Here is a 23,680-nt window from a genome sequence, read left to right as displayed (position 1 = left end):
GAAAAGCATGAGAATACGCGATCCTTGTCAACATTAGCTGATATTTCAATGATAAACCTGAGAGGACACAACAGCTCGACATTTTCTAGACAGAAAACCCAACGATGTTTAAAAAAAAAAGGAGACGCAGTGTTAAGGTGACCAGACGTCCCGCATTAGGCGGGACAGTCCCGCTTTTGACCTCGTGTCCCGCCTGAATATCGGGCGGGACGCCCAATGTCCCGCTTTCTGGCTTTCTGGAAGTCCATCAAATGTCCAGGTTGTCTTTAAAAATCTGAATACCGTACACTGATACGCCCCCCCCCCTACTTTTTTCGGCGTTTTTTGTCGGTGACGACACCATCTTCGGCACGTGTCCCGCTTTCGCTCCCGAAACATCTGGTCACCTTACGCAGTGTCTTTCAACCCGAACAGTCCTTCATATCTGACCAGTAATTTTTATGACAAAGATTTTGTCTTTGTTAAAAGATTAAAATATAGAATGAGTTGTGCATGTAAAATAAAGTAGATAACTATATTTCACAGTGACTGCCAGGATTTTACTATAAAGGAGATCATTCTAAACACACGTACACCCCTTCAAAGAAAAAAAAACCTAGGTGTGACCATGCAGTGAAAGGTGAGAGCACGGACGCGTGTCGTGGCTACAAGTGGCACTGGGCAGCAGTCGTGTCATCCCGTCCTCAGTGGCAACAATTGTGAAATGCTCCATACCTAGTGTTTAGTGTCTTGACCTAATTCTTAATCTTGCCCAAACGGCATGGCGGACTAATCGGTTCACTGGAAGTCATACAAGTGTGCTTTTTGTAAACAAAATTATCCTTTTATTTGAAAGTGAGCCGTACGCTGTGCACTGGTCATGTCGGACATTCCGCAAAAGGTAAGTTAAAGTGGTTTACTTTAAATGGCATTTCGTTGTTCAGAAAACAACGGCCAAGTAAGAGTATGTTACCATCAATTATGTGTTACATCATGTGTAATCACGATGATTACAGTCCTTTAATCGCTACCAGCCTTTGAGATTATAATAATGGAAAATTTTGAAAAAGATTTTCCCCCTTTTTTTTATAGAAGGAAATGGTAGTCTGCCGCACAACGTGGTGGTAGCAGTCATCTTCTCTCAGTTCATATAATACGGCCTATACATGTAGCGCATTTCTTTTGTGTTTACTTACACTTTACATTAGTCTGACCTCAACAGCTGGATCATGAGAGTTGACCTTGCAGTCCACCTTCCACTTGGACCCCCTTCGTCCCTCTGTGTGTGTATGCTCATGCTTATCACATACATCACACAGGGTTCCCAGGTCCTTGCAAGGTCCTTTTAAGTCCTTTTATATTGAATTTTCGCCAAAAGGCCTTTTAAGTCCTTTTATTTGCCATGCGGTCCTTTCAAATTCTCACACAGGTCCTTACATTTTCTCTGTGACCCTTTTAAGTCCTTTTATCGATAAAATATTACAACAAATTTATTTCCGGAGTAGACTTTGGCGCAAAATACCGAAGATTTTTCGCTGCATTGCTATTTTAATCACATGACTACCCAGTCTCGCTCGCGGCGGGAACGTCCGTTTCGGCCTTTCGCGAGTTCACTCTCGTCGTCGTGTCGACCACATTTCTTTGTCTGCTTAACAATTTGAAAGATGCCGGGGAAGTGCTCTTTTCAGGAGAAGTGGCTAAAGGAAGACAAGTATAAAGATTGGTTAATAAAAGACTCGAGCAATAAACATTTGGCACGATGTGCTGCCTGCAAAATATCTCTGAATCTTTCATCAATGGGCGAAAGTGTTCTGAAACAGCACATGGTTACCGAAAGACACCAAAGGCAAATAAAAGTATTTCTGAAAGATGCGCGCTTTTGTGTAACTGATTACTTTCGTCATCGAGAACATCCACAGCCCGCTCAAATCAGACGGCACCGACCAGCTCTGCAAGTGTGTCCAGTAAGTTGACAATTATTTATCTTTAGCGATTCATTTAGTTAACGATGTGGGTACTTAGAAAAACACATTAAATTAAAGCGTGCATAACATTTTGCGGTTTTTTTCCACTCTTTATTAAGCCTATCGTCTAATTTACGGTGAAGCCAATAGCTTAAAGATCAGTAAATAGCAAAGAATTATTTAAATTAAAAAGTTGAGATTTTCATTTTCTCATGATTCGAACTACAAATAGAGTTTTATACAATCACGAATCTTACTACAGCTTTGCTGCAGAAAATTGATCTGAATTTTTGGCATCTGATCAGGAAAGATTAAAAAGAAAGTATAATTAATAATGTATGCTTATTATCCTATTTTACCAGCAAATACATTATTTTTTGGATTTTTAAAATCAAACAATTTAACATTAAAGCTAAATCAGTTAGCTGAAAATAACTTTCATTTTCAACTATGCTGCCATCTTTATACTTTAACTTAGTTTAGTATTATTTATATTATCATGTCATTAATTATTGCTTTTTGAAACCTGTCTTTTATTCAGACAGAACATAATGTTTACAGACATAATGGTAACTTAAATGTTTTCTTTGAATAGGTTTCGTGATGAGCAATGAACGATTGAAGGCAGAGATCCTGTGGACTCTCAAGATTGTGGAATCACACTACAGTTTCAGATCTGCTGAAAAGTCTGCTGAACTGTTTCGACTTATGTTCCCAGACAGCCAAGTAGCTGCAGAATTTAAGTGCGGTCAAACAAAAGCCAGTTATCTAACTTCATTTGGGCTTGCTCCTCACTTTTCGAAATTGCTTCTGGACTGTGTAAATTCGTCGCCTGAGTATGTTCTTTTGTTTGATGAATCTTCTAACCATAAGACTCAAACTAAACAGCTGGATTTCCATGTTCGTTACTGGAGTGACAATGCTGTAAGGACTCATTACCTGACCTCGGAATTTTGGGTCATTCCGCGGCCATAGACCTTCAACAAAAGTTCAGTAAGGTAATTAGCGAATCAAACTTCAAGCAAGCTAATTTACTTCAAATTTCTATGGATGGACCTTCTGTAAACCTAACCTTCTTGAGAAAATTAATAACGACATGATTACCAATCACAATGTTGGTTTGTTAAATGTGGGCAGCTGTGGACTCCATGTTATGCACAATGCATTTAGGCGTGGGTGCGAGGCTTCTCAATGGGAGCTTGAGTCATTTCTTACATCTGCTTATATCTTGTTCAGAGACAGCCCAGCCAGAAGAGAAGATTATATAAAAGTAACTGGTTCACATCTTTTCCAGCCAAGTTCTGTGCTCACCGATGGCTTGAAAACAATTCTGTTGCTGAAAAAGCAATTGTTATGCTTCCATACTTGGAAAAATTTGTCAAAGCTGCAATGGAGAAAAAAATAACATTGCCAAAGAACAAATCTTTTGATATTGTAAAAGCTGGAGTCTTATCTACCCCTTTGCTTTCATGTCGTCTGGCTTTCTTTAGTTTAATTGCCAGTATACTTGAACCTTTTTTGAGAAAATACCAAGCTGATCAGCCTCTTCTTCCTTTCCTTTGTTTAGACTTACATGACATTATGAAAATCTGATGCACAAATTTATCAAGTCAAATGTACTTAATAAATGTGAAACTGCCCTCCAACTTGTGCAGGTTGATATATGCAACAGTTCTAACCATGTCAATCTGAGCATGATCGAACTTGGCTTCAGGGTTGATAGACTACTGGCTGTAGCTAAGAAACAGTCATCAGTAAACGATGGAACTCTCATGGCCTTCAGAGCTGAATGCAGAGATTTTTTGAAAGCAGTTGTTCTAAAATTGCAGGATAAATCTCCACTGAAGTACACCCTAGTGAGAAACATAACTTTCTTAAACCCAAAGACCATGGGGGAAAAAGACAAATCAATACAAAAAATGAAAAAGGTTTTGTTGTATTGCCAAGGTGTGAAAAGGTTTGATGATGTGACTTGTGACAAGGTATTGTCAGAGTTCCGTAATTTTCTTGACAGTTCTGCAGGTGAGTGTGGTAGTAAGGCTTTTGACCCTATGACACAAAGACTGGATAGTTGGTTTTATGATGCCCTTGCTGGAAAAGCAGAGTTTCAGGTGTTGTGGTCTGTTGTCAGACAGTTACTCCTACTCTCTCATGGTCAAGCTACAGTGGAAAGAGGATTTTCATTCAACAAAGAAACAGTAGCTGACAATCTTAGTCAGACTGCACTAAAAGCACGCAGAGTAATTCTTGATCATATTCACAGTGTGGGAGGGGTGGAAAATGTTGAGATCTCCAAACCACTGATGATATCCGCTTCTAGTGCCTATGGCAGGTATGAACGTTACCTCTCTGAGCAGAAGCAGCAGAAGGAAACAGAAGAAAAGCAGGTCCACAGAAAGAGATTAGGAGATGAGCTGGTAATACTCACAAAAAGGCTAAAGACCACCAGTGCCGAAGAACGACACCTGCTGGAACTGGCTGACAGACATAGTTTCCAGGCTGAAGAGCAAAAAAGTTTTTCACTTATTGAAAGATCTAACAACATGCGTTTGTTAGCCAAAGACAAGAAGAAGGAGATAACAAAGATTCAGTCAGACATTGATAGATTACAGGAAGAAATTAAAAGGTGTTGAATTGTGACATTCAGAATTAATGTTTATTTCAGTTTAAATAAGCCTGCACAATTCTGTACATGTATGCTATGGAACATGTTAAAAACCAGAACTATTTAGAGGAAATTAGGTTGTGTAAAGAAATTGTATTGTTTAGTATTGGTAAAGCTGTAGGGGTGACAAAGAATTGAATTTCATCAATGAAACTTTTGCTTATAGTAGATGGATTGCTTTGTCATTTTGTAATCTTAATCTTATGTGTATTAGTATATCATGCTGTTTATGTATATGTTTGCATGTGTTACATGTATGTGTAATAAGAATGCTTAAATAATATCTCAAGGTTAAAAATAAATGGGCTGTAATGCTTGACAGTTTCGACTCATTCCATCTTTGGTTTAGCATTAGGATCACACTCTTTTCATTCCTCATCTGATCCTCCAATCCTTGGCATTCCTTGTAGTCACAAGAAAATGTTTGGTCTACACATCTGTACAACACTAGTTGCCCTTCCGTATTCGCAAAAAACGCTCTTTTTTTCAAAAGTTCTTTAGAAACTTACTCTTTCTTGAACTTTGATCTTCTAGTACTACTGTGCATAGCTCTATTTCTATCTCTCTCTTCCCATTAGAGTGTGTGTGCGAGAGAGAGACACGTGAACTGACTTTTGTATTACACCAAAGAATGGCTTTCAGGTTTTGCAATTATTATTACTTAGATTTCTAGAAAACTTGGAACATTAACGGTGTATGTTATCAGCGCGCTAAGGACACTTTTTAAGTTATCTAATCTAAATATGGCAGACAGGCATCAAAATTAACTCTTTGATTATTTATTACTAGAAATACATGTATTTGAGAACATAGAGAAGACCACAGATTCATAAATAATACATCTTTCCGACCACACAAGAGAAAAACTTAAGCATTGATGACTGTCACTTAGGTCCTTTCGAATGCATGAAAGGTCCTTTTAAGGTCCTTTTAAGGTCCTTTTTTGGCACCATCCCTGATCCCTGGGAACCCTGATCACAAACTACAATAATAGTGGTGTGTGTGTGACGGTCGAAACAATGCAGAACCCCAATGTTTGATTCCTACCAAAATCAGGATTACTTCTTTCATCTTGTTCTTGTTATTTGGTTCCTTTTTGCGTTTTCTGTATTTGATTTTATTCTTTGTTAGTACTTTACTTGTTGTTTATTCTTTTAAAGTTCATATTTGTTTGTTTTCCTGTCCCTTCTATGCTGTCCATATTTTGTTCTTGTTCTTAAGCACTAAGAACATGCTTTTTGGGAGCGTGAGCATGCGCTTTACAAATTTTGCATTTATATTATTATCTCTGTTATAGTCATGGACAAGGTTCGAGTCCTGTTTACTTGTCTGCACAAGATTTTTTGTTTGTCCCTATTCTAAGATTCAAGGAGTGACTCCAAGTGAAAGAAGAAAACAAAATCAAAGGAAATTGCCACCTACTACACAGAGTACATTTTGAGATCATACTTTGAAAGGATACCTAATGATAGAATCCAAAAAGACAGATGGGGTTGAGCAAGTACATCACATGGCGTAGTTTTTATCTCCTCTTCACTACAAATTGCCACCAGCATCTCCTGCTCCCCACTTTGATCTGTGAATGGAGGCAGGCTGTGGTCACGGGCTGTACCCCAGCTTGTTTATAACTTTGATCTGTGAGTGAACTCAGGCCATGCTGACTGTCTTTCAGGAAATGAGACATCACCTCACTGATGCTTGGTACCCCACCCAGTTTATAACTTGGTTTGGTGGTTTTAAGCAAGGGTAAAAAACTAACCACAGGTAACTGATGCTGCAAGACTATTAGTAATGCCAACCATTTTCCCTAGGATGGTCTGTGCTTCAACAGCCTGTCATTTTGACAACTCACTGTCTATGTAGTCATCTCTAGCAGACTGTCACTATTACTTGCTGTGCGTAGTCATCTCTAGCAAGCTATCACTGTTGCTATGTACTCATCTTTAGCAAGCTATCACTATTACTCGCTGTCTATGTACTCATCTCTAACAAGCTTATGTCATACTACTTGTAATATCTACATAGCAGTAATATTTGATAAACATGTTGTATCACATGATAGACATGTTATCACTATTACTCATTATCAATAATGTCAGTCAATTGTCCCTTGACTCTGGGCAGTCCTGTGGCACAATGGTTAGCATCTGTCACCAGTACAGGGAGGGTTGGCTGGCTGTCCTGGGTTCAGCTTTCATCTGGGGCATGCTTTTCTTTTTCTGCATGTGACATCTGTTTAAAGGGCTGGATGCCTATAATATAGATAACTATAGCCTTAGTTGCTGGCTGAGCATAAAACATCGCTTTTCCCCTGACCCCTCCCTTCTCCCTTGACTGGCACCTGCCAAAGCATTTTTCTTTAATATATACAAGAAATATAAAGTATTGCAATTTCATTGACCATTTGACGGAGATCCAAACTACCATGATAATGTATCTTTACTCCTAACTGTGTGTGTTAAATGTCAGTATGAGTATGTATGCCTGCCCTTGTGAGCAAAAGAAAAATTTCTGTCTTGGGTCTCTTCGACAGACGATAAAGTCTGATTTGATTTGATTTGATTGAGGGAGCACATGGAGACATGGCAGCTGACAGGACCTGCCACTCTAGTAGGTCCTGTGCAGGATGACCAGTCCAATCTTTGATGTTTGTAAGCAAGTTTTTTCTCTGGCCACTGTGCCGTCGACTACCCACCAAGGTGCCTTGAAGGACAGTCTTTGACAGAAGACCATTTTATGTTGTTTGACTGTTGAAAGTAGAGGTTCCTGGTTTCCTATGAGTGTGGCAATCTTGTTTTGTGCAAAATCATTGGGCTTTTGTTCTTTGCTCCAGAGCAGCCTCCTCAGGAACTTGTTCTCAAATGCCTGGATTCTTCTTTCTATTTCAGCAAGCAAAAGCCACATGTCACATCCATAGAGCACGATTGGCACTACCAGGGATTTGTACAGCTTGTACTTGGTAGGGAACCTTCTTATCTAGTCTAGCCATTGCCACTGTTGCTGTTGCAATCCTAATGTGAATATCTGGTGTGGAGCTGCTGTCGTTGAAGAGGGTGGCTCCCAAGTATTTGAAGCTGCTGACCTTTTCCTTGTTCATAGAGATCTCTGTTTTGCCACTGCCATTGACCATAACTTCACTCTTTTCATTGCTGGTCTCCATTTCAGATGCATTTGAACTGTCTGTCAGTCTGTGGGTGAGGTCTTGAAATTCTTTGTTAGTGCCTGCTATCAGGTCTATGTCATCTGCAAAGTGTAGGTTGCAGATCACTCGTCCACCAGTGGAAATGGCGTAGCCCCTCGTTCCAGACTCTTTCAAATTTTCTTTTTGAAGTTGATGAAGTTGTGGTAGAGGTTCCATTGATGATAAAGATGCTTTTCTATAAGGATCTTTTCTATAAGTTGAAGATCTGCTCAACTTTGCTTCTACGTGGCTTGAATCCAGCCTGTTCTGCTAGCAGCTCTTCTGCGATGTTGCTGATGCGGTTCTTTATGATCTTCCACATGAATTGTCTTGGGTGTCTGATAGGGCTTATGGTTTTGCAGTTCTGGCATTGTTCGCTGTTTCCTTTTTTTGGGAGGGTAATGATTAGTGACTGCCCATTCTTTGCATTTCCACACTCTTTGGCACAGGACATTCAGGGCCTTTGTAGTTTCTTCCCCACCCTTCTTGAGCAGCTAAGCTGGCACATTATCAGTGCCTGGCGACTTTCATCTCTTCAAACTATGTACAGCTCTTTTGACCTCTTTCCATAGGACTGGTAGGTCTGCAGGTTCACTTTCTCTAGCCTGGTTGTTTTGGAGGTTGTTGGCGTTGGTCTTCAGCTGGAAGTTATCGAGGTTTTTGCAATAGTCAGTCTATTGGTTGAGTACGGCATTGCTCTCTGTGAGAAGGTGGCCATTGCTGTCTTCAGTGACTGAGGTCTTGTGCTGATCTGTCCTAGTGAGGGTCCTTAGTGGTTGGTAGGCCTTTTTGTTGTCATCTTGTGCCATTCCATCCTCTATGTCCCGGCATTGGCTCGATCCAGTTCTCCCTAGCTACCTTCATCCTTTTCTTGATGGCACAGTTCACTTCTTTGTATTTTGGTAACTCCTACGGGTTTGCTTTTCTCTCTTCACAGAGATCTAGGATGTCATTCATGATCCATTACTTTTTCTTATTCTTGTGTCACCCTAGAACCTCCTGGGCTATCTATATCAATAAATTGATGTAGATATTTTTATATAATAAGGCAAGATCTAATTATTGACATATTTATAATAGATAGGTATGTATAATTCTTTGTTAACGTGTTTTTTTAGTCTCACTCTAATTTATCTGTCTGAGCTTATGTCGCCCTACCAACCTGGCAGATCAGTTGACTCTGCCCACACCTGTTTTCTCACTGTCCCATGTATCGGAGTGTAGTGATTCGACTGTCACTCATTCTCTTTTGCTGGCTCTGGTATTTGGAATGCCCTTCCTTTATCTCTCCATACAGCAGAGTTGCTATATGTTTTCCAGTTTCCACTTAAAAACCTACCTCTTTGGGAAACACCTACAGTAATCAGTGTCCCCTGACTGTTATTGTCTCCACCTTTGCTAATGCTTATTGCAATCTTCACTGTGCATGTGTTTTTGTATGTTTGTCTGTGTGTTTTGTTTCTTTGTATGTTTGCCTGATTGTGTGGCTCTTCACTACCTACTGCCCTTTACTCTTGTAAAGAACATTGAGCTCACCTTTGAGTAGGGAAATGAAGCATATAAATATTATTATTCATGTATTTATTTGTACTATGTATTCTGAAGCTTTACTTTTTTTTTTTTCAGGAACTGGATTACCACTATTCTCCTAGTAGGTGGTCACACCGCATGGGGCCTGCTGAAGTGCTGCATTCTCATTTGAAAACTGTCACTGATGGTTAGGAAACTTTAGTTTCTACTTTACACATAACATAATTTGAGAGTTTCTAGGCATTTTGTCAAATGTATTTACCCATAGTGGGTTTGGGTAGGTATAGTAGTGACGTAGAGAAGATGGGAACCCCGGTGTTACCATGAGGCCCGTCATAGTTACATTATAATCTCTTTGAACACTTCGATGCCGCTCTACCGCCTCATAGGTTATCAAGATGACTTAGACTCCAGTTAATAAATTTCCGATATTGGCTACGATTCATTGCTATGCCGTTCAGTTCTCCTAGTGGACGTCCCGTCCACTCGAGCACATTGGTAACCGCCCACATATAAGCTGGATCCAAGAAGAGTGGTGTCACAGACATATCACTCCCCAACAAACGAAACAGATTAGGGGACAATCATTACCTTTAACACAGTTCTTTACAGTACTTGTCAGCTGATATTTCAGATGTGTCATGCTTGCCAGTCATGAAGCCCAATGATGTCTGAATGTGAAATATGATAGGTATTCAGTGTGTACAGATATACATATGCTGTTATTCTGTTAGCCTATCTTGTAGTGTCTGGATGTACAGTATATGTTTGTCACTCTAGCCTGTCTAGCAATGTCAAGATGTACAATATTATGTCATTTGGCCAGTCTTGTAGTGTCAGTGTATAACGTCATTCTTGCGAGATTAGTAGTGTCTGGATGTACAGTATATGTTTGTCACTCTAGCCTGTCTAGCAATGTCAAGATGTACAATATTATGTCATTTGGCCAGTCTTGTAGTGTCAGTGTATAACGTCATTCTTGCGAGATTAGTAGTGTCTGGATGTACAGTGCTATTCTGTGATTCTAGCCTGTCTAGCATTGTCCGGATGTACAGACTATGCTGTTTCATTCTAGTTCATCTAGTGGTTAGATGTGGAGTGTGTCAAATTGTTTTGTTCAGTCTAGTTGTGTCTGGATTTATTGTGTGTGGTGCATCATTCTCCCCCATAATCTACATTGTCTACATGTGTACCATGTCATTACAGCCAGTCGTGAGGCCCAGTGGTGTCTGGCTGTAGAGTCAGGGATCAGCTATGGGAATTCTGAAAAGCAGAAGTTAGATATCTACACACAGAAGAACACAAGTGGTGCTAAAAAGGGTGAGAGAAATGTCTTTCTTTTAAAATGTCAAAAATGGTGGAAACAACATGATTCTGCATCAAGGCACAGTGAAGTTGCACAGTCTCAGTGTGCAAGTGTCTGTGAAATGACAGTCTCAGTAAATAAATGTAAGTAAAATGACAATCTTGGTGCATTAGTGTCAGTGAAAGGACACAATCTCAGTGCATTAGTGTCAGTGAAATGACACAGTTTCAGTGTATTAGCATTAGGGCAGGAGACATAATTAGTATCCAGTAAATATCTGCATTTCTTAGTAGCATTCTAAACCAGTTCCATAAAGGTTGGTTTCTTTTGTGCTTTCTTGATAACATAAGTTAAACATATTAATTTTTGTTCCTAAGTGTGTGGTAACATACAGTATATTTGTGTGTGTGTGGATGAGTGGGAGAGTATGTTCATGTACCTCACGTAAACTAGGAACATAATATCTGTGTTTGTGAGTGCGCACACGTGTGGTCTTTTTTATTTGGTGTTTTTGAAACACTTTCTCAATGAAAAGAAGATAGCTTTTATGCAGGGAGACAAAAAGTGAAAGAAAAAGAGAAGGAGTTCAGGGCAAAGGCAAAAACATCTAGGGTGAAACAGAAAGAAGGTAGAAAAGCAACTTAGCGAGAGCAACTCAAGGGGAGCATGGAGGGGCTTGAACACCATGATGGGTAGAGAACAAAACAAACAAAGAGTAAAGTGTGCTGATCCACTTACATTTGTTAATGAGCTCAACACTTTCTATGCGTATATTGACATGAAAGACTTCAGCAAGGAAGTGTAGTTACAGTCTGTGAAGGAGATGTCGTCAGAATTCTCTCTCATGTTAACCTGTGAAAAGCCCCCTGGACCTGACAATATGAGAGGTAAGGTTCTAAAGGAGTGTGATAGTCAGCTAGGTGGTGTCTTTATCAGAATTTTCTAGATTTCCCTGGACTCTCACTGTGTTGTCCCCCGCTTATGGCACACATCAACAACAATACCAGTGCCAAAGAAACATAATGATACAGACTTGAAAGATTTTCTACCAGTGGCTCTTACCTCTGTTGTGGCCAAGTGTTTGGGGAGTGGTGTGGGAAGTTTGAAAACCTCCACCATGGCTGATCGCTTGGATCCTCTGCAGTTTGCCTACAAGCCATGTAGCCATGTAGCCATGTCTGATGCCACTGTCACTCTTGTAGATGCAATCCTGCAACAGTTGAACACCTCTGGCAGCTATGTTCAGGTCCTGTTCATGGATTTTTTCCACTGCCTTCAACACAATTGAGCCACACCTTATTGTAAAACACCTACTAGACTTGGGTGTCAACACCAGCCTAGTTCTGTGGATACGATCATTCCTGAAGTATCAACCACAGAGAGTGGGTTTCAGCTTCCCACCAACAGGGACTGTAGGGTCCAGCTCGTCTGAAAAGGTAAATCTGTCAATGGATGGAGTGATTCTGTCAGACAAGCAGATATTCAACACAGATACCCTTCAGGGATGCTTGCTTTCCCCTATCCTGTTCTCTGTATATACAAATGAGATAACTATTAACAATGCTATTCTCAAACTTGTATGCTGATGACATGGCTCTTGTGGCCTGCCTCAAGGACGAGCAGTCCCTGTCACCGTACCTAGCCTGCATGGGGGAATTGGAGGACTGGTTTGACTGTAGATTTATGGACCTGAATGTTGAGAAAATAGAGGAGATAGTCTTTGGGAGATATGGCAGTATCCCTCTCTCCCCATCAATCCAAATCAAAGATCAAAGAACAGCAGGTACAGAGGGCTGCCAGTGTTATGTACAGTGATAGACAGAAGGGTCTCCTTTAGTGATCACGTGAACCAAGTGTATAGACAGGCCCAGCAAAGACTGTACCTTTTGAGAAAACTCCACAGCTTCAACATCAGCTCTGGGGTGCCAGAGACTGTTTACAGGTCTCTTGTTAAGAGCATCCTGACATTTAACATTGCCATCTGGTATGGTCACCTCCTCGTCAAAGACAAGGCAAGGCTGGCCAGTCATCCACCAAGCAAATAAAGTTACCGGTATACCATAGCTGCCACTGTCTGACTTGTATTTTCATGCAGTCAGAAAGATGGCACATAATATCATTTCATACCAGTCACACCCTCTCCATCCCAACTTTCAGCTGTTGCTCTCGGGCAGGTATTACAAAGTGCCATGTGCACATAAAACTAAACTGCCTACCAGAGGTCCTTTATTCCAGCACCCATCACCATCCTGAATAAAAGGCGCAAGGACCCATAGGGCTGCCATACTACCTGTCATCCTCCGTACGAGGTTTACATGTATGAGAAGGTGTCAATGTGTGTGTTGAATGTCTTGTATGGGTATGTATGTCTGCCCATTATGTGGTATATGCATATACTCATGTTTGTATACGTGGCTGGGTTTGAGAGCAAAAGAAAAATTTCTGTCTTGGACTTCCTTGTACAGACAATAAAGATTGATTTGATTTTTTTAACCTATCTACCTCACAGAAACCAGAAAATTTGATGGGTTGAAGTTAGGGTTAGGGGTGAAGGTTAAGGTTAAAGTTAAACAATTAGGATTGGTTAGGGTTAAGATTAGGGTGGGGGTTAAGGCTTTGAAAGACCATGGGTTGGGAGCAAAAAAGGAATTGCATTAATATATTTAGTGTTTGGTGCTTATTTGTTTGTTTGTTTTTTACTTTGGTGGGAAGGAAACAGTGATGTACATGAACTTTGGACTTTTCCCTGGGGCTGTGTTACACATACAATGAAACGATAACAAAAATTAATTCTTTTGGAAATTCAATGTTGTGAAACAAGGACATCATGAACTATGGACTTCCCTCAATTCACACACACACTACACAAGTGTGTCCCTAGTTTCCAGGGAATACATAGTTGTGTGTGTGCATATAAATATGTATATATGCCTACATATAACCATTGTTTAATTTAAGGAGTGCCATTCTTTGTCTACATCCATGGTGGTTACTGGCAGGAGAAGGTAATGTGGTGAGTTTTGGCTACATGTGTACTTATTCTGTATATATGTGTGTACTCATTCTGTGCACGTATGTGTACTTGTTCTGTGTATGTGTACTTGTTCTGTATATGTGTGTACTTAATAATAATAATGATGAGGATTTACAAAGCTCCTTTCCAAATATTTGCTCGTAGCACTTTACGTAAATCATACATAGACAAAATCAACAACAACCATGCACCCATATTTGCGTATAACAGACACTCCTACAACATACGCTACTTATACACAGAGTAAATTACAGACATGCATTATGTACGCTGAAGGTCAGGACAGGTTCACAGGGAAGTCATGGTTTATAACAGATGCCTCTTAACTTTAGCCAAGGAGCCAAGAGAATATACTTGTTCTGTGTAGGTATGTGTACTTGTTCTGTGTATGTGTGTACTTGTTCTGTGTAGGTATGTGTACTTGTTCTGTATATGTATGTGTACTTGTTCTGTGTACATATGTATACCTGTTCTGTGTACGTATGTGTACTTGTTCTGTGTAATTGTTCCTTATATGTGTGCTTGTTCTGTGTATATACTTGTTCTAGATATGTGTACTTGTTTTGTGTATATATGTGTACCTGTTCTATGTATTTATGGATACTTGTTCTGTGTAAATTTATTTATTTTACTATTTTTACATATATTAAGAGGCTTTATAAACCCTTTCCATACTCATATAAACATATGATCATATAGTGTGCTGTATACAATCTCACGTTGGCAAAAGCGCAAGTGGTAGTGGCCTACGGTACCAAGTTTCAGTTGTGTACAGTGCGGTATTCATGAAATAGCTGTACATACTGTATTTTATTTTTATTTAATATTCTTTTAACATGTTTAAATTAACATTTTTTATATTGTTTTAAATATTTTAGGCAAAAATAATTAAAATCATGAATATAAATATCTATATACCGCAAAATCCTGTGATACAAAACTAAAGATATTTTATTAAAACCTGTGATACAATGAAGCCACAATAATTGAACCACCATATAGCGAGGGATTACTGTATATTCAAAATTTTGAATTGTATTTTGGCATATCTTTCAGAATCATAATGCTAAGCTGGCATTGTAATAATAATGACTTTTCTAGTGCTTTACCCCACAATCAAAGGCGGGCTTAAAGTGCTTTACAAAAAATACAGCTGGTCTCAAAAGCAAAGAGTTGATTGTGAGCCTTGTTAGTGTAGTTACTAATGTTGAATAGAGGATAAATACCATCAGAAGTGATCTGCAGCCCTGACAGTGTCAGATTTCTTTGATAGGTCAAGAAAGTTAATTCTGCTGAAAATTATTACGAAGTTGGTATGGAAGCACAATTCTCAGTTTTCAGAGAAGTGGCCTGTTGCAGACAGAAATATCATTCCATCAACACAACAGTTATTAGAGCTAACTGTAAGCTTAGCTTCCTGGAGATACACAATGTCAGCCATATAAGACCATCCTTGTTGTGTGATTGAGTGAGTGGGTGATTGAATGTAAGAAAGTGGATAAGTGAGTGAGGCTTGATGGCTAACAGGATGTAAGGCTGTCTGACAGCAGCCAAGACAAAGCTTCTGACTAACATGGTTGAGCCTTTCACAGTGTTGATGTAGGCACAGATAATATTAGGAGCAGGGTATTTAACAGCATGTTGATGTAAACACAGATAATAATAGGCGCAGGGGACCTAATGACAGGTTGATGAAAGTGCATATAATAATAGGAGCAGGTGATTTAACATGTTGATGTAGGCACAGACAATAATACGATCAGGGGACTTAACAACATGTTGATGCAAACAGATAATAATTGTAGCAGGGGACTTCATAGAGACTGCAGTTTATGCTGTCTGCATAAAACGAGTAATATAGATGTCAATGAAGACTTTAGTTTTTAATTACCAACTGCTTAGCATAAGTGTAAGTAATGGAAAACGTTTCATTAAACCTTTGCCATCACACCATTTCTTTCTGTCTTAGAGGTAGACAGTTTTAGTGTATTGGTTTTTATTGCCATGTTCCTCTTTGTGTTTTTCTGCATTTGGTTTTATTCTTCTTTTAGTACAGTTGTTTATTCTTTTATAGCTCATATGATATTTGTTTACCTGTTCCTCATATGCCATCCATGTTTTTTTCTTGTTCTTAAGCACTAAGAGCATGCTCCTTAGGAGTGTGAGTTTGCGCTTTACACATTTTGCATTTATTTATTATTATGTACACCATCATTATACTTTTGTAGTGTGCTTTTCCTAGTGTTATTCATTTCCATTCATTTTTTGGTGTTGTTTGCCTTCAATTTCTTCAGTGTCACTGATATACACTGCTTCCTCTTCTCTTTCTTTGACTTCGTTCTATCTCACAACACCCTGCCATATCTTTTAAACAGGTTTTATATTTTAATACTAATTACACCTTAATATGGATACACCCCATCCCACATGTGTGCGTGTAATATATATATATTTCCTTTTCTGTAGCCGAGAAAACTCCAGCTTCATGGCTGTCCCTCTAGTATCAGAAGGTGCCACTGTTGTTGCTGTTGGCTACGAGCTGTGTCCTGATGGTTAGACATCTTTATTTGATTCAGTCAAATGCAGTGACAGCAAGGACCTAGCCAGTCATAGCTCACAGTGCATAGATCACACACACACATGTATGTGCACACACACGCAGAGGCATGCATGACAAGGAGAGTTAATACATGTACAGGGGCACTAGCTTTACCAATGGGAAGTAAGAAACAGATGTGATGTTTCTGTAGTTGTCTGTCTACACAGCTAAGTGTCTTGCAAACAAGTCTTTGGGTAAAATATGGACATTGTTATGAAATTGTGTATTAAAAATCTGCTATTTACTTGGTCTTCTTTATAGATAGGTGATGCATAAGCATCAAGTAGAGACCTCTATTTTTGTCTGTCAGCAGCCGTGTTGTTCCAGAGCAGATTCTGATCTTTCAGTCCTCTCTCTGCAGATCTTCACCATGTTTCTTTTGGCTGACCACATTTCCTCATGTCATCAGCCATCCAGTGAAGGCTATTTTGGATGGCCTCTGGTTTCATTCTGTACATGAGCCCTAGCCATCTCCGTCTCTTTTAAAAATTATTATCATGGTTGTCATATTTGTGCATCTGATTCATAAGGATTTCTTCATTAGCAATTATGTTTTTTTGTGAAAATTTTCCTTAGACATCTGGTTTGGAAGGTCTCTAGTTTCTGCCTGATTTTGCTGATATCTTCCAGCATTCACTTCCATAGAGTAAGACTGAAAGGACAATATGCTTCTATCGAGTCTTAATTTTGTGTTCCTCTTTACAGCTTTGGACTTTCAATTTTCTTCTAGCATGGCAAAAGCTTAATTTGCTTTGATGCATCCTTTTCTATATTTCCATCTGTTGTTACTAGACTGCCAAGATAAGTAAATTCTTGGATTTTTTGAACTTCTTCATTATTATTTGTGATGGGTTGTGCTGACTTGGCATTCTGTCCTATTTCTTTTGTTTTGCCTGTGTTTAAGTCCTAGTTTTGATACAGTTGAGATTTTCAGTCTTTTTCCGAGCATCTTTGAGTTGGCTCGATAGCATAACAATGTAATTTAAGTCTCCCAGGACTCCAACTGACATTCCTTTCTTATCTCTTGTCTCGTAAGCCAGTCCATGACCAGCATAAACAGAAATGGGGAGAGAATTCATTCTTTTAGTAGTGTTGACACAAGTATTAATGTTGAAATTGTCTGTTTCTTTGCTGTTGCTGCAAACAGCCATTTACTAATTTCTGAGTGACGCATGATTTTCCCTAATATGTGGTATCAAATGCTTTCTTCTTTGTTTTTTTCTGTCTACTTTAGCATTGAAATCTCTCTGCACTATTATTACGTAATGGGTAGGAATATTTTCCATTGCTGCCTGTAAGCTGTTGTAGAAATCTTCCTTGTCCTCTTCCTCTACCTCATTCGTGGGTGCATAGCAGATCAGGATGGAACGCTTGATGAATCTGGAGTTGTGCATGGCATTTGCTGATTGGCATCCATTCTAACAGGCAGTTCTTGTGTTGTTTTGGGTTAATCTGTGTTGGTCCTTGCTCCTTCCAGACCACAAAATAGTGTCACCATTTTCAAGAGTTCTCTTTCCTAATTGCCTGTCCAATGTGCTTCTGTAATTCCAAGATCTTAAGTTGGTATAGACCCATTTCTCAAAGGCCTGTGCTAGCTTTCCTGTTCAGTTCATTTTTCTCATTCCAGCAACCAGTAGTAACGAGTTGCATGGGTGAGAACAGATCTGGTAAGTCCTTTGCTTTGGTCCCCAGCCATTGAACTCCAGTTACCTGGTCTGCCTCTCCACTTTCACAATTTGTTGGATTGTCTCTAGTTTTAGTTTCCATAACTGATCCCTTTACAGAAATGAATTGTTAGTACATTGCCCAACCCCATATGACCTGGAGGACCAATGAACTACTTTTAGTTTCGTCTCTAGTCGTCGATCTGTCCAACCTGCATGGATGACCCTTCCAGAAGCTAGTACTCCTGTTGGCATAGTTCTAAGGAAGTCCTGACAATCTTCTCTTATATGTACTTAAAATCTTGATGTTTGATGATGTTTGAATTGTTCTGTAAAAGTTTTGTTTGTTTTTCTTAACAGTGTCAATGGACGAAATAGTTAAGGAGGTGAAACAAGCCATGTACTATATACTGAAACTGGCCAAAGAACAGGGCTGCAGGTGAGACTTTACCAGTGGTGAATACTTTGAATACTGATAATTTAAATGCAAAAACAAGTTGAATTAAGCAGTTGAAATGTTAAAACAGTTCAGATTAAGCAGTTGGAAAAACTCCACTTTGTTGTCTTCATATGTTGAAGTCAGAGCATATGCTTGGACAATGGTGACATTGAGTGGCATGAAGCTTGATGTGGAGATGAGCCTGATGACAACTTTGACCTCTTTCCTATGTAGGAGAAACCAAATGCGATGTTTGTTTCTGGCATTCTCTCCAGTGTACCAGATTTAATGACCCTTGTCAATTGCTGTGTTCTTAAATCCTGGCCATCTGACCTTCACCAGTCCCACAATATCCCACTGGTACCATCCTAGTTCATGGGCAAATTGTTTCACTCTTCTGGTGTAATTTTTGGACATTCTCAACATCATATCAGATTTGGTTTTAGTTGCACATTTTTTGCTATCACCAACCTTGTGCCTGGAAATAGGGTAGATGGTCTCTGTTGATCAGGACCGCTGCACAAGCTCAGATAAACAAAGTGTACAGAGAGGCAGTGTGAGTGGCATAAATTAAGTCTATTTTGTGTAGACAGTGATCATTTTATTATTTTGTGTAGTATTTATACCAGTGATCATTTTATTATTTTGTGGTTATAAGCAGTACTTTTCTTCTTGTGATATTTACCTGTGTCATCATTCTGTTATTATTATTTATTATTGTTTGATATGAAACAGTTTTTTTAATTAGAATTTACCTGTGTGATCATTTTACTTTTGTGTGGTACTATGCAGTTCTTTTTTCTCCAGTTATATTTATCCATGTGATCATCGGTATTGTGCGTTATAAACCTGTTGTCATGGAATTCAACTGCTATTTTACGATGAAAACCAATTCTGCCAGTATACCTACGTACAGCTTTTAAGGCGAAAGCTAATTCTTTGCTGCCAGTGTACCTGTGTAGTTACTCTACTAACATGAGGTGAAAATCAATGCTGCCTTTAGTATTTACCTATATGGTCAGTCAAGTATTTCTTGGTAATAATCAAATCTTTTCTGCTAGTGGTATTTACCTGTGTGGTCATTCTGCTGGAGCCCACCTAGCAGCACTCATGTTGATGACGTCCTTCTCAGAATATGATGCATTTGACAGCGATTTGATTAAAGGTACCTTTGTTAACTTGGATTACTTAAATCTGCCTTCTTTTTATAACCCTGACATTTCTCTAACAAGTATATTGTTTATATTGTGACAAGGTTAGGTTAGGGTTAGATCAACAAATAACCCTAACCCTAAGATTTCTTTTACAAGTATATATTGTTTATATTGTGACAGGGGCAATTCTAGTCAGTGGAATCTATGATCTTCGCCCCCTGGTCAAGACATCAGTCAATGAAGCACTTCATCTAACAGAGTAAGAGAATTTCTTATTATTTATTATTGTTGTTATGCTATTTTATTAGTTTCACACACTGGTGTGGTTGGTGAGTGTTGTGCTCTCCCCATTCCTGGTCCTAAATGATGTAATAATGTAACCAGGGTTAATGGAAATAGATTGCCATTGGTTCATGAAGATAAATCATGTGTGATGCCTACAATAATTCTTAAAACAGGGAGGACGCATGGCTCTTCAGTCCGGTCCATTTTATGCATGATATCAAACAGCACAGCAGTGACCGTGACATTCTTATTGCCGTGGGCGAGTATGACCCACCTGAATTTCGGCGGCAGAGTGGCGAATTTCAAAAGGTGAGAGAACTGGAGGAGCGTTTTGAAGGAAACTGTGTGAATGAACTGTAATAATGTGAAGGAGAGAAATGATGTGAACAAAATCAGCTGATAGTGATGCTGTTAAGGGAGAAACATAGAACCAACAAGCATGAATCTTCATCTATAGCCACTCCTCAGAAGAGAGCATTTTGTGTCAAGGTCAGGGTCGCTGTTGTTTTCTCCTCTGCAGATGCACCCTATTTCTGCAACAGCTGTTTGTATCAGCAGTAAATATCATTGCCTGGTAGAGGCATATTGCATGGAGTGACCATGGAATTCAGTCACAGAACAAGCAAAGTAGGACATAAAATGCTTTTTCATGTAACATTGCTGAGATGAATACTGGTGCCACCTCAGTGGTTGAAAGTCTGTAACTGTCAAATGCTTGATTCTAGAAGTATCTTTGAGGGCAATTTTACTATATATTTTATTTTATTAATACATTTTATTACATAAGTTCAAATCTCCATCAGATTATTGTGTCATGTATCATGCACACTGACCAAATCTTTTATCTTGCTCTTAAGCATGCTCCTTAGAAGTGCAAGCATGGGTTTTAAAAATTTTTGCATTATTATTATTATCCGATAAGAATTATGTGTGTGTGTGTGTGATATCTGCTAACATTTCAGTTTATTTTTTACATTAGCATATTGCATATTTTCTTAACAAGCGTAGTGCTTACATATTTTCATAATAAAACTATTACAGAATTTGCGAGATCTAGGGATTCGAACCAGGTACCTTGACATTCCAGACACAGATCACTTTAATGTTATAGAAAAGCTGCAGCAAAAGAGCTACATTTTAACTAAGGTTGGTCAGAGATATTCTGTGTGCTACTGCTACACAATTTTTATTGCATGGTGCTATTGCCTCATACACATGACTGGAGTTACCTACAGGAGTTGTCCTTTGTCCTTAATCACCTGTGTTCTTGAATGACTGTGTTATGTGCTGCATACCTGGTGACCCTTTCACATGCACATGAACGTTTATGTTCTTTGGCATAAATTATACACTGTCTCACATGCACTTGAATTCTTTGGCATAAATTGCATACATAGTGGCTCTTGCAGAAACATTCTCACTTGCATTCTTTGATATGAATTATACTTCAGCTCTTGTTTGTTCTGAATAGTTTTAATGTGTCACTGTTTGTCTTTGTAAGGCAAAGGCAGTGTGAAGAGAATTATGTGCTTTCAAGATACAATTCTGTTTAGATTATTTGTGAAGAATACATGAAAGACTAGACAACAGTTAACCTTACTAGCTTCCCACTAAACATATGGCTTTTCTTGTATACAAAGCTGATCTAATTATATTTAAGGACACTTTATTTTTTCCTCTCTTTTCACACACAAATAAAGTACTTCCTTTTTTTTTCAGGAATGCATCAGATTGATGAAGCTGTCAGGTCATTGAGTTCCCACCCACTTCCTTCTGTGTCTTTGTGAGACACAGGTACAGATCCAGCATTAAGGGTGCACACCCTGGATATTTTGTCTAAAGAATTTATTGATGATAGAGTGAAATATGCCATATTTTACTTCCATCTATATGCACATTGTGGTTTGTAATTTTTCTGGGATTTTTAGAGTGAATGTACAGGTATACAATAAGGGTATTTATGTGGCATGTAGAATGTGCATACTGTAAGGATTGTGATGTGTATATGTTACGGCCAAAGCCCGAAATCGGCCAAAGTGGGAACTGGCCGGCCAAATCGGGAAGTGGCCAATATTGCATCACATTGACCAGCCAATGTCTGATCTTTTCTAGGTTTTGGGATTTGGCCAGCCAGTTTGCGAAATGAAATGGGGCGATCGGCCAAAGTCGGAAGAAAAAGGTCATGAAAGATTTTGGGTGTTTGTATACTGTAATGATAATAATATTATATTGATTATTAGTTATGCTAAATTGTCAAAATTCAAATTAGTTTATTACAGTAAATGACCAATCTCTATCATCACTTGTTACAACAAGATGAACTTTTATGACATTTCGAATTACACAGAATGATAAAAAAACAAGTCATAGAGGCAGGATCATCTTCGAAAAGCAGCAGATGAGCGGAAAATTATCGTCACAGCATAAGACACTGTCCTTGCTACCACGTGCAAGCCGCCATCACACCGAAACCGATAGATGTGCCGCCTACTGGAGAGTCTTGTATCAGCACATTGAATATTGGCCAGGGATTTCCCACCAGTTCGCGAACTGGCCATCCAAAGTAGCAAATACACCCAGTACATCGGCCAAAGTGCGAAATGGCCGGCCAATTTGGGAACTGGCCAAACTTTATGCTTTGGCCGTAACATATACAATAAGTGTATTGATGTGGCCTGTGCTTATGGTGTACTATGCCTGTCAGAATGTTTTATGTAAACTGGATGGTTTGCATTGTATGATGGAATGGGTATTATCTTTAAATACTTATTAGTACCATCAGATTATCAATATTCACTGCCAATTATCATTGGTGCTGTCTTCCTCTCTGCGCTTTCTTTTATGAAGATGTTTATGCTTTACACTAACATAGTGTCACAGTACTTAAGAGCATTATATTTCTGTCACAGTACTTAAGAGCATTATATTTCTGTCACAGTACTTAAGAGCATTATATTTCTGTCACAGTACTTAAGAGCATTAAGTAAAAGCCTTCCTTTGATGTTATGTAAAAACATATAATCAGAATCATGCAACATTTAAGCTAAAGGATTTACTCTGTTAGACCTTTGAGAAGACTTATCTCTTCACTTTTTTGCTGTGGTTTATTAAGGATAGTTACTTGGGTCTTTTATTGAGAATTTCTTGATTTGAAGGACTCCAAGAATTCAACATTTTTGGTCAGTCCTATTAAGCTTTTATTTTTGTTTCCTTTTGTACCAACCAGATATATAAACAGAAGTGCTTGGATTAGAGATGTGGTTAACCCAAACAGATTTTAAGAATGCTATTTTGCTTTTAAACAGAGATTTCAGTCCCATGTGAGTGCCTTGATCAGTATGTCTTCCTGTTACATAGCTTTATGGTAATAATTTCTATAAACTTCCTTTTGATTAGATTTTAAAGAAAGGTCTAAATTCATTATCTTTTTGCCAAAGGAAATGATATTTTCATAAATGTACACAAGCATTTCATAAGTAATATTAATGAACAATTCCCCTGTAACCATTTTCAGGTGTAGAATAAAGTTTTATTTAGTTAATATCCTTCAAGAAGTGAGCATTTGTTTAAGAACTTTAGCACAGATTAACTGTACTCAGCGTCTTCATATTTTCAGTTTTGCACAAATTACAGCACACTGGATAATTATCTTAAGCAATGAATAGCAATAAGCATAAGAGATTTGTAGATGCAGGAACAGGTTGCATACACGCACGTACACAATGTATACAAACTCACAAGAATTAGTTAAGTTTATTATATCTGTATACTTTCTAAATACTATTGGCATATGCAGATGCCATCAGCCCTCAGACGTGCAAAATGTGACTGACAGAAAATGGAAGAAGCTGCGCAATATGTCCTAAAGGATGCAAGATGG

General features: G+C 38.7%; 2 protein-coding genes across 7 annotated transcripts in view; one reads left to right on the top strand and one right to left on the bottom strand.

Annotated features, from left to right (window-relative positions):
- LOC112576028 (SUN domain-containing ossification factor-like) overlaps window positions 1-1,323 on the bottom strand; it is a 35,753-nt gene extending 34,430 nt beyond the window's left edge. Inside the window, exon 1 of the mRNA XM_025258233.1 lies at window positions 1,176-1,323. The gene's annotated coding sequence lies outside the window, so the exon portion shown is untranslated. The remainder of the gene's footprint in view (window positions 1-1,175) is intronic.
- Window positions 354-23,345, top strand: LOC112576030 (kynurenine formamidase-like). Of its 6 annotated transcripts, XR_003101733.1 has the most exons (13): window positions 354-880; window positions 9,416-9,506; window positions 10,526-10,639; window positions 13,584-13,638; window positions 16,126-16,211; window positions 18,283-18,361; window positions 19,423-19,526; window positions 19,696-19,774; window positions 19,974-20,109; window positions 20,842-20,946; window positions 21,520-21,594; window positions 21,913-21,979; window positions 22,148-23,345. XR_003101733.1 is itself a non-coding variant. In XM_025258243.1 (12 exons), the coding sequence occupies exons 1-11, from the start codon at window positions 860-862 to the stop codon at window positions 21,553-21,555; spliced, it is 906 nt and encodes a 301-aa protein (XP_025114028.1). In that variant the 5' UTR covers window positions 354-859; the 3' UTR covers window positions 21,556-21,594; window positions 21,913-23,345. The 6 variants fall into 6 exon arrangements, 4 of the variants coding, with proteins under 4 accessions (XP_025114028.1, XP_025114029.1, XP_025114027.1 ...); XM_025258243.1 differs by having other exon boundaries at window positions 21,913-23,345; XM_025258244.1 differs by adding an exon at window positions 5,972-6,245 and having other exon boundaries at window positions 21,520-23,345.
- The last annotated feature ends 335 nt before the right edge of the window (window positions 23,346-23,680 follow it).

The sequence above is a fragment of the Pomacea canaliculata genome, linkage group LG11 (genome assembly GCF_003073045.1).
Source record: "Pomacea canaliculata isolate SZHN2017 linkage group LG11, ASM307304v1, whole genome shotgun sequence".
In the NCBI taxonomy this organism is placed as follows: Eukaryota; Metazoa; Mollusca; class Gastropoda; order Architaenioglossa; family Ampullariidae; genus Pomacea; species Pomacea canaliculata.
The sequence above is the reverse complement of the archived record's forward strand: the minus strand, read 5'-3'. Positions and strand labels throughout refer to the sequence as shown.

Excerpts from the sequence above, each read along its gene's own strand:
- LOC112576030 (XM_025258243.1), top strand. The coding sequence starts at position 860 with ATGTCGGACATTCCGCAAAAG. Across the intron at positions 19,527-19,695 it reads TGACAGCGATTTGATTAAAG|GGGCAATTCTAGTCAGTGGA; the intron begins GTACCTTTGTTA and ends ATATTGTGACAG. Across the intron at positions 20,110-20,841 it reads AGAGTGGCGAATTTCAAAAG|AATTTGCGAGATCTAGGGAT; the intron begins GTGAGAGAACTG and ends AAACTATTACAG.